Source organism: Haliotis rubra, unplaced genomic scaffold (genome assembly GCF_003918875.1).
Source record: "Haliotis rubra isolate DU_JTF1 unplaced genomic scaffold, ASM391887v1 Scf271, whole genome shotgun sequence".
Taxonomy (NCBI): domain Eukaryota; kingdom Metazoa; phylum Mollusca; class Gastropoda; order Lepetellida; family Haliotidae; genus Haliotis; species Haliotis rubra.
In genome coordinates, this window is record NW_025766792.1 from 1,051,136 (window position 1) to 1,066,151 (window position 15,016).

Consider the following 15,016-nt stretch of genomic DNA (forward strand, 5'->3'; position numbering starts at 1 on the left):
CATCATCAACTTCTATATTTGGTTGTTTATATTGAAATTAAATAGATAAATATGACAGTGACTTCGTCCACTTGTCCAAAGCCAGAGTCTACGCAAATATTTTTCTCGCCTATAACATCAACTGATTTTGATCGTTTTAGCCTAATTATTCTACTCAGCAGGAGTTGAAGATCACCCAAATTCTTCAATATTTCTGTAGTATCTGTTATGCTGTGAAGGAATTGGGTGTTCTGTGACTTCTCTCATAATTATGTACTGAAAGTACAGTATACAAGGGTGGACTGGTAGATGCTTGTATAGACTCACAATTTCTTCTCCAAGAGGAGTTCAGAATGCAGAAGTAGCTGCACAGTCAGCCAACAAGAATATGCCTTGCACTAATTTAGTCTCATGGAAGCATTAGTAGGCTGATACTCATTCTTTGCTTCATGCTTTCTTTACTTTTGAACTTTGAACTAATTAGGCAGCCCTCCCCCAAACCTGACCTTGAACCTGACCCTGACCCTGACCCTGAGTCGTCTCAGCTTCGGGCCTATGATGAACGACCCCTGCCAATACACAAGTAAGTTGTGTGACAAGCTAGTGTAAAGCATGCTCGGACACTGACTTCACAACAAGGCTATGGTGTTAATGCATTTTTGCAGTGACAACATATTAACATCATGATCAGAGTGAAGACATTTTCACTGTGAATTAACCACTATTCATGTATATTTTTTAATCATACGAAAACCAGTTTGTTTTATGCACTCTGCATGATACACAGGGGATACATGACATCAGAATGTGCTGGACGTGCTGTAATGCCGTGATCCTGGGTTCAAATCCCACAGTCGTGCTTGGTTTTTACAAAAGTGATCAGGAAGCGGCCGTTATCTAACTGGAATCAAGGCGGCATTATAGCTGAAGGGGTCATTGTCGGCACGGTTACCACAGATATGTACCCTGGCCATAATGAGAATACAGAAACGTACCCTTGGACGATTCCATTCCCATTGTGTCGTATTCTTGACCGGAACTGTCATACTGTTGTATTAGATACATTTGATTGCGTTATGTAAGTAATGAGAATACACAGTAACGGATATTTTGCGATGCATATGAATACCACTCGGAATCAGTTGAACGGGAACAACTACATACGGTTTCGGTTTTGGATTGCGGAATATAGACTCGTCCGCCTTTTAGGGTACCGGGTACGTTTATTTATTTTGACTTTGTTTAGGGTACATATCTGTATACAGAAACGTACCTGGGCCGACAACGACCCCTTCAGTGGCATTATACCCACTCAATCGTGCCTTGATGTCATGATCACTTCTCACAGCTCCTGACTAGTTCCTGTTGAAGGGAGTGTTTTGTGTACGACGCTATCCCAGTACTGAAACCTGAATGGTCACTACCAAATCCTTTGCATGAAATTGTTAGGGTAAAAACTGTCACTTACGAATGGGGAATTGACTGTTGAGGGGAAATTGTGACTCTTCTGTGAATATATAAGTAGATGATACAGGAATATATCAAGGCGATTATAGTTGGCGGGGAATGGTTTTGTGCACCCCAACAAAGACCCGACTAATACCGCCATTGGTCAGTTAGGTATATATGTGAACGCGATTGTGGCCAAGGTACATTTGCGTCGTAACCTATAGTCCGTTTGGCTCAAAAGAGGACTGATGAATTGCAATCTAACTCGAAAAATAATAAACATAAAATACTCAATGAAACACTGATCATAATCAAAACATCATACCAACTCTGTGAGGTTTTTGCAGAATTTTTGTCCTAAAAATTAAAAAGTTGTTTAACAAACTATTATAAAAATATTGACACAGTTCACTGTTTGTTCCGAGGGAGGAGTGAAGAGAAAGGGACAACCAGGTGTTCGAGAACGGATGGAGACGGCACAGCACAGGTTAATGAATAAATAACTTTGTCTGTGAACGTGCTTCTCGCACACCTGGCTGTCCCTTTCTCTTCACTCCTCCCTCGTAACAAACAGTGAACTGTGTCAATATTTTAATGATAGTTTGTTAAACAACTTTTTTATTTTTAGGACAAAAATTCTGCAAAAACCTCACAGAGTTGGTATGATGTTTTGATTATGATCAGCGTGTCATTGAGTATTTTATGTTTATTAGTTTTCGAGTTAGATTGCAATTCATCGGTCCGCTTTTGAGCCAAACGGACTATATGTGAAAACTGTGTAAAACAATCAGTTATAGTAATCAGCAAACTACTAAGTAATAATACAACTAACTCGACTGTACTGTGGCTCAATTTAATGGTGATATACTCTCTCTCAACCTCCTCAGTTCATTATATTAATAAAGATCTTTAGTCTCCTACTCAGCACTTGCTTGCCGCTATTTGCATATCATATACATGTATAGTGTTAACACCTGTGTTCTGCACTTATCACAACTTCATACCCCAATACTTCCAGAATACCTGCGGAATTGTGGATTATCTGGGAATCATCTTAAACATTTTGTTTCTTAAATTCTTCTGACTTTTAATTTAAGTTTAAGAAATAAGGATTTTTGGTCTAAACTTAACTTGGTCAGTTAGTGATGTCATATACAGATGACGTCATCAGTCATATTTTATCATGTGTTTATGACATAATGATGCTAAGGTCTGCTAAGCTAATAAACAAAGACTTGAACAGTTTGCGTGACCAAGCTTATCACCATGAAACATAAATAGCGAGAATTACTGAAATATTCTTTGATATTCCACACTTCTCCAGTATACTTCACATAATTTTGTTACGTATATATGGTAATCCTGAAATATTTTGCAGTGCTGTGACATATATATGATGATTTGCCAAGCATGTATCCCCTACTTATTCCCCAGATCCATATTGTGTCAATTCTTGCCTGTGTGTTGAAATATTTATCTTCCTCACTAACTGATGATTCAAGGGTTTGGCTTGGATCTTGCCACATGCCTGGTCATGTTATGCTGAGTTACTCAACCAGGTTCTTACAACCAAACTGGGGCGGTGGGGTAGCCCGGTGGTTAAAGCGGTCGCTCGTCAGGCTGAAAACCCGGGTTCAATTCCTCACATGGGTAGAATGTGTGAAGCCCATTTCTGGTATTCCCCACCATGATATTGCTAGAATATTGCTAAAACTCACTCACTCACTTACAGCCAAATGTGTGAAAATGTTGATCAGGTGGACATGCTGCTGTTCTGGGGAGGTTTTGAAGGGTATCAGTTAAAGTTTGATTGCATATGAAAATCTTCATTCCTCAAGTTTCTGGTTTTGATTGTCATGAGACCTGCATGTGTTCCATAAACCGTTATAGACATTTCAGAGTTCATGCTGACAAATTATATGAATGACCTTCCTATCTTATGTAATGAAAGATGAAATGAATCAAAGGTCGTTAAGTTCAAACACATAAAGTTGTTCATCAATGGTTTAGAAAATAATTTGGTATGCTGGATTGTATTGTTTCTTTCTGAAAGTCTTTTCAAGGATTTTTAATGTTGGATTTTATGATATTTTTACATCTGTAAAGTCTGAAGGTACTGTGTCTGGAAATGCTAAAACTCATTTCATATCGGACTCATGATTAGAAAATTGGCCTTCATTAACCCATGCTTGTCGTAAGAGGCGACTAACGGGATCGGATGGTCAGGCTCGCTGACTGGTTCACACATGTCATCAGTTCCAATTGCGTACATCGATGCTCATGCTGTTGATCACTGGATTGCCTGGCCCAGACTAGATTTTTCACAGACCTCTGCCATATAGCTGGAATATTGCTGAGTATGGTGTAAAACTAAACTCACTCACATATCACATGTGCTGACTAGACCAGAAGGAATATAATTATACTGAGTAGGCCACAAGATATGATCATTGTGTGCAGTTCAAGGCTTACCGGTGATATTGGAGCACTGTTGTCGTTGTGATTGTGTTACTGTGTTCAGGCTTTCCTCCCATACTGGGGACCGCCTCCGTGGTGTAGTGGTTAGAGCGTCCGCCCGGAGAGCGGAAGGTCGCAGGTTCAATCCCTGACCGCGTCATACCAAAAGACGTTAAAATATGGTACTTGTTGGTCCCTGTCTGGCGCTCGGCATTAATGGGTACAACAAGGACTGGTGGGCTCGGAGTCGGTATAATGTGTCTGAGTGGGGTATTCATGCTTCACTGCGGCGTGGTATCTCAGTGGGCTAGCACTATAAAACCAGCTTCAGTCTGGGCTAGTACAAGCAGCCGTACATACACACGCATGCACGTCGTCATATGAGCGAAATATTCTCAAGCACGACGTTTAACCCAATTTCACCTCACCTCACCTCTCATACTGGGCTGTGATAAAAGGGAATACTCACTCACTCACTCACTCACTCACTGACTCACTCACTCACGTGAGAGTATGTCTTTGTTTACAGACCTCCACCAGTAGTGGAAGAAGAGATAGAGCCGGAGCCAGAAATGGCAGCAGGTGAGAAGTGTTTACAAGGCGTGAAGTCTTCAGTCTGGTGGTGATGGGGGCGGGGCATGGTAGTAAGTCCCAGGACAGTGATGGCAGTCAAACACTTGTGGACCTGGCCCCCAGTAGTTTTCACTCACTCATACAGTGCTGATCGATACTCGGTGGTGAGCCTGGTCCAAGTGTTGCTGGAATATGGCTGATTGTGAGAACAGCTTTCACTCACTCATACATAGCTGATCGATACTCGGTGGTGAGCCTGGTCCATCTGCTGCTCTAATATGGCTGACTGTGACAACAGCTTTCACTCACTCATACAGTGCTGATCAATACTCGGTGGTGAGCTTGGTCCATATCTTGCTCTAATATGGCTGATTGTGACAACAGCTTTCACTCACTCATACATAGCTGATCGATAGTGGTGACTGCTGGGTAATGATGACTGCTGGGTAATGGTGGCAATGTTCCTGTGTTTATTCGGTTTCTGTTTCTATTCCAGGAGAACCAGAACCCATGACAGAGAAGGACATTCGAGACGCATCATCCGCTATTGATGTGTTTGGACACCCACTGGTAAGTGATACGTGTTGATATGTACTGCTCCAAACTTGATTGTGACAAGGCTGTGAGAGGGTGAGGATGTTCGATGGGTAGGATAGATTATACTGAGGGAAAAAAATATGAGATCACATGAAAGGACAAGTGTTCCTTTATCTTTTCCCAAGGTTTCTACACAAGCTTTGTGTCGCATAGCTTGTGAAGAAACCTGGAAAAAAATAAGAGAACACTTGTGCTTTCATGTGATCCCTTATTTTTTTCCCTCAGTATATATTCAGTGGTAGGAGTTGGTGAATGTTTGGGTTTAGATGGATGTTTAATTAAATTTGTAATAGCTGTGGGAATGGAAAAACTACGAACAAGTGGTATCAGCGTGATAAAATAGTTTAGTGGAGGATGGATGGAAGGATGGATGATGGCTGTGAATATGAATAGATGGATTGACTGATGATTATAAATGGATGAATGGATAGATGTGTTGGATGGATGATGTTGTTAGATGGATGCGTCTGCTGCTGTTCTAACACATATACTATTTGAACACCAGGTGTCGAAAGCTTATTCCAAGACCTGGTCGTACCGAGAAGACTCCCTGCTTGCCGTGTACAAACAGATGCAGGCCTTGCCATCCTCCACACCAAAGGAGGACGCCAAGGCCATGATGAGGGCAGCTATTTTCCTCGCCAAGAGAGCAATCGATGACAAAGTTTATGCAGTAGGTGGTCACATACATTATGTTGATCTAGTTTAGTGGCAGTTTAGTTTTCCAGTGAACCACTTTTCAACAAAATATGCCAAGATCCTCTTGAGAGATGCAGGGCTCCAGATAATTTTTCAACATCAAAAGTACGTACTCCTTATTTTTTCAATACATGAGTTCTGGAAAACCTTAAGAATAGATTTACTGAATGGAATTTAATGGAGTATAAGTAATCTTGTGTTTAGTTTCATATATGCACCACAACATTGCTAGTCTTGTGTAAACAGGTCAATAAACAATAAGACGATACTTTTTTCAGATAAATATGCCTGTGGTGCTTATCTGCTACGTTTTCTAAATTGTTTCCTACCATATCATGCATATTTATTATCCGTACATACGCAGATACGGCCCTTATCTTGAGCCCTGGAGATGGTAATGAAACCAAATGATAAGGTCAATCTTTATGATCTTTTACTGATGCTAGTTCATGACAGTGAAGTTACATTTCTGGTGAAGTCTTTGAATAGGATGGTTCAATCATCCATCAGTACTTCCTGGTGTGATGTTGCTGCTTGACATGTAGGATGAACAAGAACATTTGTAGGACGAACAAGAACACATGTAGGATGAACAAGAACACATGTTGGACGAACAAGAACACATGTAGGACGAACAAGAACATTTGTAGGACCAACAAGAACACTTGTAGGATGAACAAAAACACTTCTGGATGAACAAGAACATTGGTAGGACGAACAAGAACATTTGTAGGACCAACAAGAACACTTGTAGGACGAACAAGAACATTTGTAGGATGAACAAGAACACTTGTAGGATGAACAAGAACACTTGTAGGATGAGCAAGAACACTTGTAGGATGAACAAGAACACTTGTAGGATGAGCAAGAACACTTGTAGGATGAGCAAGAACACTTGTAGGATGAACAAGAACACTTGTAGGACGAACAAGAACACTTGTAGGACGAACAAGAACACTTGTAGGACGAACAAGAACATTTGTAGGACGAACAAGAACACTTGTAGGATGAGCAAGAACACTTGTAGGATGAACAAGAACACTTGTAGGACGAACAAGAACATTTGTAGGACGAGCAAGAACACTTGTAGGATGAACAAGAACACTTGTAGGATGAACAAGAACACTTGTAGGATGAGCAAGAACACTTGTAGGACGAACAAGAACACTTGTAGGATGAACAAGAACACTTGTAGGATGAACAAGAACACTTGTAGGACGAACAAGAACATTTGTAGGACGAACAAGAACACTTGTAGGATGAGCAAGAACACTTGTAGGATGAACAAGAACACTTGTAGGATAAACAAGGACAGAACAAGAGCAGTTGTATGATGAACAAGAACATTTGTAGGATATCAGTTGTGGAAATTATTGAGTATAAAGTATGAAATATAGAGACAAGATTTCTCCCATAGTGGTTAAGACTATCCACTTTATTCGTCAACTAGATCTTATGGATCTGGCTTGTTTGTTCCCAGGTATTGTAGGATGAGCAAGAACATTTGTAGGATGAACAATAACACTTGTAGGATGTCAGTTGTGGAAATTATTGAGTATAAAGTATGAAATAAAGAGACAAGATTTCTCCCATAGTGGTTAAGACTATGAAGTTTATTCGTCAACTAGATCTTATGAATCTGGCTTGTTTGTTCCCAGGTATTGTAGGATGAACAAACACTTGTAGGATGAACAAGAACACTTGTAGGATGTCAGTTGTGGAAATTATTGAGTATAAAGTATGAAATAAAGAGACAAGATTTCTCCCATAGTGGTTAAGACTATCCACTTTATTCGTCAACTCGATCTTATGGATCTGACTTGTTTGTTCCCAGGTATTGTAGGATGAACAAACACTTGTAGGATGAACAAGAACATTTGTAGGATGAACAAGAACACTTGTAGGATGTCAGTTGTGGAAATTATTGAGTATAAAGTATGAAATAAAGAGACAAGATTTCTCCCATAGTGGTTAAGACTATCCACTTTATTCGTCAACTAGATCTTATGGAGCCGGCTTGTTTGTTCCCAGGTATTGTAGGATGAACAAGAACATTTGTAGGATGAACAAGAACACTTGTAGGATGTCAGTTGTGGAAATTATTGAGTATAAAGTATGAAATAAAGAGACAAGATTTCTCCCATAGTGGTTAAGACTATCCACTTTATTCGTCAACTAGATCTTATGGAGCTGGCTTGTTTGTTCCCAGGTATTGTAGGATGAACAAGAACATTTGTAGGATGAACAAGAACACTTGTAGGATGTCAGTTGTGGAAATTATTGAGTATAAAGTATGAAATAAAGAGACAAGATTTCTCCCATAGTGGTTAAGACTATGAAGTTTATTCGTCAACTCGATCTTATGGATCTGACTTGTTTGTTCCCAGGTATTGTAGGATGAACAAACACTTGTAGGATGAACAAGAACACTTGCAGGATGTCAGTTGTGGAAATTATTGAGTATAAAGTATGAAATAAAGAGACAAGATTTCTCCCATAGTGGTTAAGACTATGAAGTTTATTCGTCAACTCGATCTTATGGATCTGACTTGTTTGTTCCCAGGTATTGTAGGATGAACAAACACTTGTAGGATGAACAAGAACACTTGTAGCATGTCAGTTGTGGAAATTATTGAGTATAAAGTATGAAATAAAGAGACAAGATTTCTCCCATAGTGGTTAAGACTATGAAGTTTATTCGTCAACTCGATCTTATGGATCTGACTTGTTTGTTCCCAGGTATTGTAGGATGAACAAACACTTGTAGGATGAACAAGAACACTTGTAGGATGTCAGTTGTGGAAATTATTGAGTATAAAGTATGAAATAAAGAGACAAGATTTCTCCCATAGTGGTTAAGACTATGAAGTTTATTCGTCAACTCGATCTTATGGATCTGACTTGTTTGTTCCCAGGTATTCAAGGCAGCTCTACAGTTGGAGAAAATGATCTTAACAGAATATGTGCCACAACACAAGTAAGTCCTTCAGTAATCTGTGGCATTACCCACTGCCCCAGTCAAGTAAAAGTCTGGTTGGTCTAGTAAACTCAGACTTTATAATTCATACAATAACACTATAATCTACTGATAATGTTGCTTAAAGTCTTGTCTGGGCTAGTAGTCTTAAATGTTTTTGGCTCAAACTGCACCCTTCTGATCACAATATATACATACTCTTCTGATCAAGTGTCAAGTGTCATGTAATAACTAGTGTGTGATATTTCAGAATACCTCGTCAGGAGACGATTTCTGCTGTAGAGAGGACAATCCCCAATCTGCTGCATAAATCTGGGGATACTGTAAGTTACCTGTCTTGCTCTGCATGGGATCATGTCTTTGTTGAACTGTTGCTTCTTCATGTAAGAAGGAATTTACTTGTGAAGATCTTGGCCAGAATTGCGACGCCCGGGGTAGCCTAGTGGTTAAAGCGTTCGCTCATCACGCCGAAGACCCGGGTTCGATTCCCCACATGGGTACAATGTGTGAAGCCCATTTCTGGTGTCCCCCGCCATGATATTGCTGGAATAATGCTAAAAGCGGTGTAAAACTCACTCACTCACTTGGCCAGAATTGGTCTTCAGCAACCTGCTTGTCATAAGAGGCCACTAACAGTTTCAGGTTTGCGGACTAGGTTGATGCATGTCATCATATTCCAATTGTGTAGGTCGGTGCTCACAATGTCAACCACTGGAATTTCCGTCCCAGACTCGATTATTTACAGACCTCAGTCATATAGCTGGAAAATTGCATTTAACTTCAAACAAGTGAACAACAAATTTTAGAAGGTATTATTATTAGTGAGTGTGAGTGAGTTTAGTTTTACGCCGCACTCAGCAATATTCCAGCTATATTGTGGCGGTCTGTAAATAATCGAGTCCGGACCAGACAATCCATTGATCAACAGCACGAGTATCAATCTGCGCAATTTGGAACCGATGATATGTGTCAACCAAGTCAGCGAGCCTGACCACCCGATCCCGTTAGTCGCCTCTTACGACAAGCATGGGTTACTGAAGATCAATATTCTAACCTGGATCTACACAGGTGGATTATTATGAGTGGTGTGTATGACCAAGTGGTCGGATTCCATCTTGTTGGGGCATATCCAAAACTTACTGAAGACTTTTAAGTTTCACAGAATTCAGTTAGTTCAGCAACCTGAATTTTGAATATTGGGGACGTGGTGATAGACTGATGATGGCTAGTGTTTGAATTGTCCTACAGTGACCTGTGCTCGACGTAAGAGAGGCCTAATATATTTGGTGTCCAGGCTCATTGACCTGATTGACTGAATTGATTGTACCTTGACTACAAGATGCTCATAATATCAATCGCTGGTTTGTCAATAGTGAAGCATATGACTTTATTAATCAGAACTGCTTGTTTATTGTATACAACAAGTTTTCAGTGTAAGAATTTATACCGAAACATTGCTCTATACAATCAACAGGAAGTGCTTATCCATTGTCTCATTGTTTGCACTGTGCGTCATTGACTAACCAACTTCAGGAATGCTAATCAAACAAAATAAGACCTGAAACAACAAAGAGCACATGAGAAAGTACCATCTCTATGGATATACTGAACTGACTGACTGAGTTTAATATAATATGAGGACACGGCTTTTGTACCCATGTGGGAGCTACTAACACGCTTTAACCATAACTGCCTCGTGTTGACTTGATAGACAGTGATATCCCAGTCAGGAACTCCCTGGGTGCAGTACCCTTAGATAGACAGTAGATTTACCCTTAGTTCGATTCCCTAAACACATCTTACCAAGAGGCTTTAAGAGATGATACTTTCTGTATATGTGCTCGTTGTTTTGTCATTATGGGGATGAAGAAGGTCCAATTGGCATGGAGTCAGTTTTCTGTGTCTCCGTGTTAAATATGAGACACAATATCTTTTTGGGCTGGCATGTGATGGACTTTTTGGGTCTAAAACATGTGCCCCATTACATCGCCACCCCTTGATTATAGAAGATGGAACATCAAGCACTTTGTGTCTGTCTGTGTTTCAGGCTGTACGGAACCGAGAAGACACTAAGAAGTTTCTCCAAGATTTGTCCAACTTCCCAGAAGTTAGGGTATGTTAGCTTTTCATAATGGCCACATGTGTGGACGCCTTCAAACAGAAGTTTGAACTGAGGGATATACATGTACCTCTGTTTTTATTGTTCTCAAATTTATATATTTTCAGAGACTAAGTATGATACAAAGATAACTGTAATTCCTGTCTTTTATTCTACATGGCACATCTTCTGTTGCAGCCAACCAACGTCGTACCTCATGAGTGTGTGAAGCTCTTCAAACCCAACATGGCGCCCCGACTGGCTCAGAGTAGGCTGGAGATAGTGGAGACTCTCTACAAGGACCTGGGTCTCTCTACAGGGTACTGTCTTCATGTCTAGTAGTAGGGTCATCTGATTGCCTTGACTGGCTCAGAGTAGGCTGGAGATTGGGGAGACTCTGTACAAGGACCTGGGTCTCTCTACAGGGTACTGTCTTCATGTCTAGTAGTAGGGTCATCTGATTGCCTTGACTGGCTCAGAGTAGGCTGGAGATAGGGAGACTCTGTACAAGGACCTGGGTCTCTCTACAGGGTACTGTCTTCATGTCTAGTAGTAGGGTCATCTGATTGCCTTGACTGGCTCAGAGTAGGCTGGAGATAGTGGAGACTCTCTACAAGGACCTGGTCTCTACAGGGTACTGTCTTCATGTCTAGTAGTAGGGTCATCTGATTGCCTTGACTGGCTCAGAGTAGGCTGGAGATAGTGGAGACTCTGTACAAGGACCTGGGTCTCTCTACAGGGTACTGTCTTCATGTCTAGTAGTAGGGTCATCTGATTGCCTTGACTGGCTCAGAGTAGGCTGGAGATTGGGGAGACTCTGTACAAGGACCTGGGTCTCTCTACAGGGTACTGTCTTCATGTCTAGTAGTAGGGTCATCTGATTGCCTTGACTGGCTCAGAGTAGGCTGGAGATTGGGGAGACTCTGTACAAGGACCTGGGTCTCTCTACAGGGTACTGTCTTCATGTCTAGTAGTAGGGTCATCTGATTGCCTTGACTGGCTCAGAGTAGGCTGGAGATTGGGGAGACTCTGTACAAGGACCTGGGTCTCTCTACAGGGTACTGTCTTCATGTCTAGTAGTAGGGTCATCTGATTGCCTTGACTGGCTCAGAGTAGGCTGGAGATAGTGGAGACTCTGTACAAGGACCTGGGTCTCTCTACAGGGTACTGTCTTCATGTCTAGTAGTAGGGTCATCTGATTGCCTTGACTGGCTCAGAGTAGGCTGGAGATAGGGAGACTCTCTACAAGGACCTGGGTCTCTCTACAGGGTACTGTCTTCATGTCTAGTAGTAGGGTCATCTAATTAGCCTTGACTGGCTCAGAGTAGGCTGGAGATAGTGGAGACTCTGTACAAGGACCTGGGTCTCTCTACAGGGTACTGTCTTCATGTCTAGTAGTAGGGTCATCTGATTGCCCTGACTGGCTCAGAGTAGGCTGGAGGATTGGGGAGACTCTGTACAAGGACCTGGGTCTCTCTCTACAGGGTACTGTCTTCATGTCTAGTAGTAGGGTCATCTGATTACCTCGACTGGCTCAGAGTAGGTGGGGAGGCTGGTCTCTACAGGGTACTGATCAGTGGAGACTCTGTACAAGGACCTGAGGATCTCTCTACAGGGTACTGTCTTCATGTCTAGTAGTAGGGTCATCTGATTGCCCTCGACTGGCTCAGAGTAGACTGGAGATGGGGATACTCTGTACAAGGACCTGGGTCTCTCTACAGGGTACTGTCTTCATGTCTAGTAGTAGGGTCATCTGATTGCCTTGACTGGCTCAGAGTAGGCTGGAGATTGGGAGACTCTGTACAAGGACCTGGGTCTCTCTACAGGGTACTGTCTTCATGTCTAGTAGTAGGGTCATCTGATTACCTGGACTGGCTCAGAGTAGGCTGGAGATTGGGGAGACTCTGTACAAGGACCTGGGTCTCTCTACAGGGTACTGTCTTCATGTCTAGTAGTAGGGTCATCTGATTACCTCGACTGGCTCAGAGTAGACTGGAGATTGGGGATACTCTGTACAAGGACCTGGGTCTCTCTACAGGGTACTGTCTTCATGTCTAGTAGTAGGGTCATCTTATTGCCTCGACTGGCTCAGAGTAGACTGGAGATTGGGGATACTCTGTACAAGGACCTGGGTCTCCCTACAGGGTACTGTCTTCATGTCTAGGAGAGGTAGAGTCATCTGATTGCCTTGACTGGCTCAGAGTAGGCTGGAGATTGGGGAGACTCTGTACAAGGACCTGGGTCTCCCTACAGGGTACTGTCTTCATGTCTAGGAGAGGTAGAGTCATCTGATTGCCTTGACTGGCTCAGAGTAGGCTGTGGAGGATCTGGGTTTCAACAGTAGTAGTCAGTGGTGAACGTCTAGGGACTGTATCACTTCAATCTTTCCTCCTACATCAAGCTGACTCTGTGTAATGTACAAAGTAGTTTCAAATCTCACTTACACTAGATGTTGTGACAGGATTGGGTTTAACACAGCTGCATGCCTGGTTTACATCACGGCTGTTCTGTAGAGATGGGAATGTCTCTATATATGGCATGTATTTAGTACAGCATTATGTCTGTGCCTGCATCACTTCCCTCCCACCTACCCTTGAAGGTCCGGGTTAGAATGTACCTTCAGTAACTCATGCTTGTCGTAAGAGGCGACTAACGGGATCGGGTGGTCAGGCTCGCTGTCTTGGTTGACACATGTCATCGGTTCACAATTGAGCAGATCGATGCTCGTGCTGTTGATCAATAGATTGTCTGGTCCAGACTCGATTATTTTACAGACTGCAGACATATAGCTGGAATGTTGCTGAGTGCAATAATGATCTGAAACCAACTCACTTGTTTATGCATCATTAATTTGGTGTTTAATACAAACAGGATAATAGTCAGATTTCTCTTGGAACCATGTGGTCCTAATTAACAAGGTAGCCTGTCTATACTTTTGTCATACATTTGTGGTAGTTTAGGATATTTCGGGTAAAGTTTGAGTTCTATTTTGGGTTGGGTTAATATAACATGGGTTATTAGTGTGTTCTCGGCTATGCTGATTACATAGCCACAACACACCCGGCAGGTTGTGCCTGGCATGTGCAGCACATGCACTGCCTGCCTCTAGCCCTATAAAGGGAGTAGCGTCACAGCACTCCTTGTCTTTGGTCCACTGGTTCACCAGAGGTGAGGACATTTATTTCAGTTGCTTGAGTCCTGGTAATCCAGACCAAGTATATAGGTTTTTTTTGGTTACATAGGAAATTAAGATATTTATTTGTTTTGGACATATGCTCTGAGGGCCATGTCTTATTAGGGTTTGGGGTTAGGTTAGATTGTTTAGGTTGTTATAGATTAGGTTTAGGTTTTTGTAAATAAATTATTGAGTTTCTCTTTTCTATTTGTTATGTTTTTACCAGCAGTGAGGCCTGATTCATAGAGCCTATTTGAAGTTGGCTACTTTACCATCACCACATAAAAAAGTACACAACGCAAGGTCCTAAACCCTATTATAGCCAACTTCAACTGTCACTGGGCAGAGAAACCTATTACACATGTATCTAGAATACCTTTCAATGTGAGATTAAACATTTGCATCTTTCAGTGGGCTTAACGTGGACAACCTAATGCCATTTTGTGTGGAAGCCTTGAACCACAATGCAGGAGAGGTGCGAGAGGTCTCTGAGAGAATCATCAAAAGCCTGTACCGTGAAGTCGGCGCCCCCGTCAAGGACTTCCTTCCTCCTGATGATGAAAAGACGCGGAAGAACACACTATGGCGGCAGTTGTTTGAATATTTTGACAAAGTGGACGGCAAGCCCAGTAAATCTGAACTGAAGGTGAAATATCGATAAGTTTACTTACCTGGTTGCAAGGAGTTCTATGATACTGCATGTATTTTGGTCTTGATAAGGAGGGGTGGCAGGATGGTTCTTAACAAAGAACATTTGAGATATGTAGGGCTGTCATATAGGGACATAGGTCTGATGCTATTATTAGTGCAAATGTAAGAAGCCAATTCCATAGATAGTGAAAAGTCAACCTAACCTGGCTGGATTATCTTTTTTTAAAACATTATTAGACAGCAGGAAAAGAGAATATTGAACAAATTTTATTGATAACTACTTTTATTGATAACTACTTTTATTACAGATTCTTGTACCGTTGTCTGGAATGTGTTATCCATAAAGTTTGTTCAGTATTGT

The 15,016-nt window shown here is 41.6% G+C and overlaps 1 protein-coding gene across 1 annotated transcript in view; it reads left to right on the forward strand.

Annotated features, from left to right (window-relative positions):
- The window catches only part of LOC124280678 (centrosomal protein of 104 kDa-like), a 73,043-nt gene that overhangs the window by 29,758 nt on the left and 28,269 nt on the right, over nucleotides 1-15,016 (forward strand). Inside the window, 9 exon segments of the mRNA XM_046716672.1 lie at nucleotides 464-562; nucleotides 4,415-4,467; nucleotides 4,955-5,028; nucleotides 5,561-5,728; nucleotides 8,670-8,731; nucleotides 8,982-9,054; nucleotides 10,779-10,844; nucleotides 11,028-11,149; nucleotides 14,416-14,650. Coding sequence (XP_046572628.1) covers nucleotides 464-562; nucleotides 4,415-4,467; nucleotides 4,955-5,028; nucleotides 5,561-5,728; nucleotides 8,670-8,731; nucleotides 8,982-9,054; nucleotides 10,779-10,844; nucleotides 11,028-11,149; nucleotides 14,416-14,650 — 952 coding nt within the window.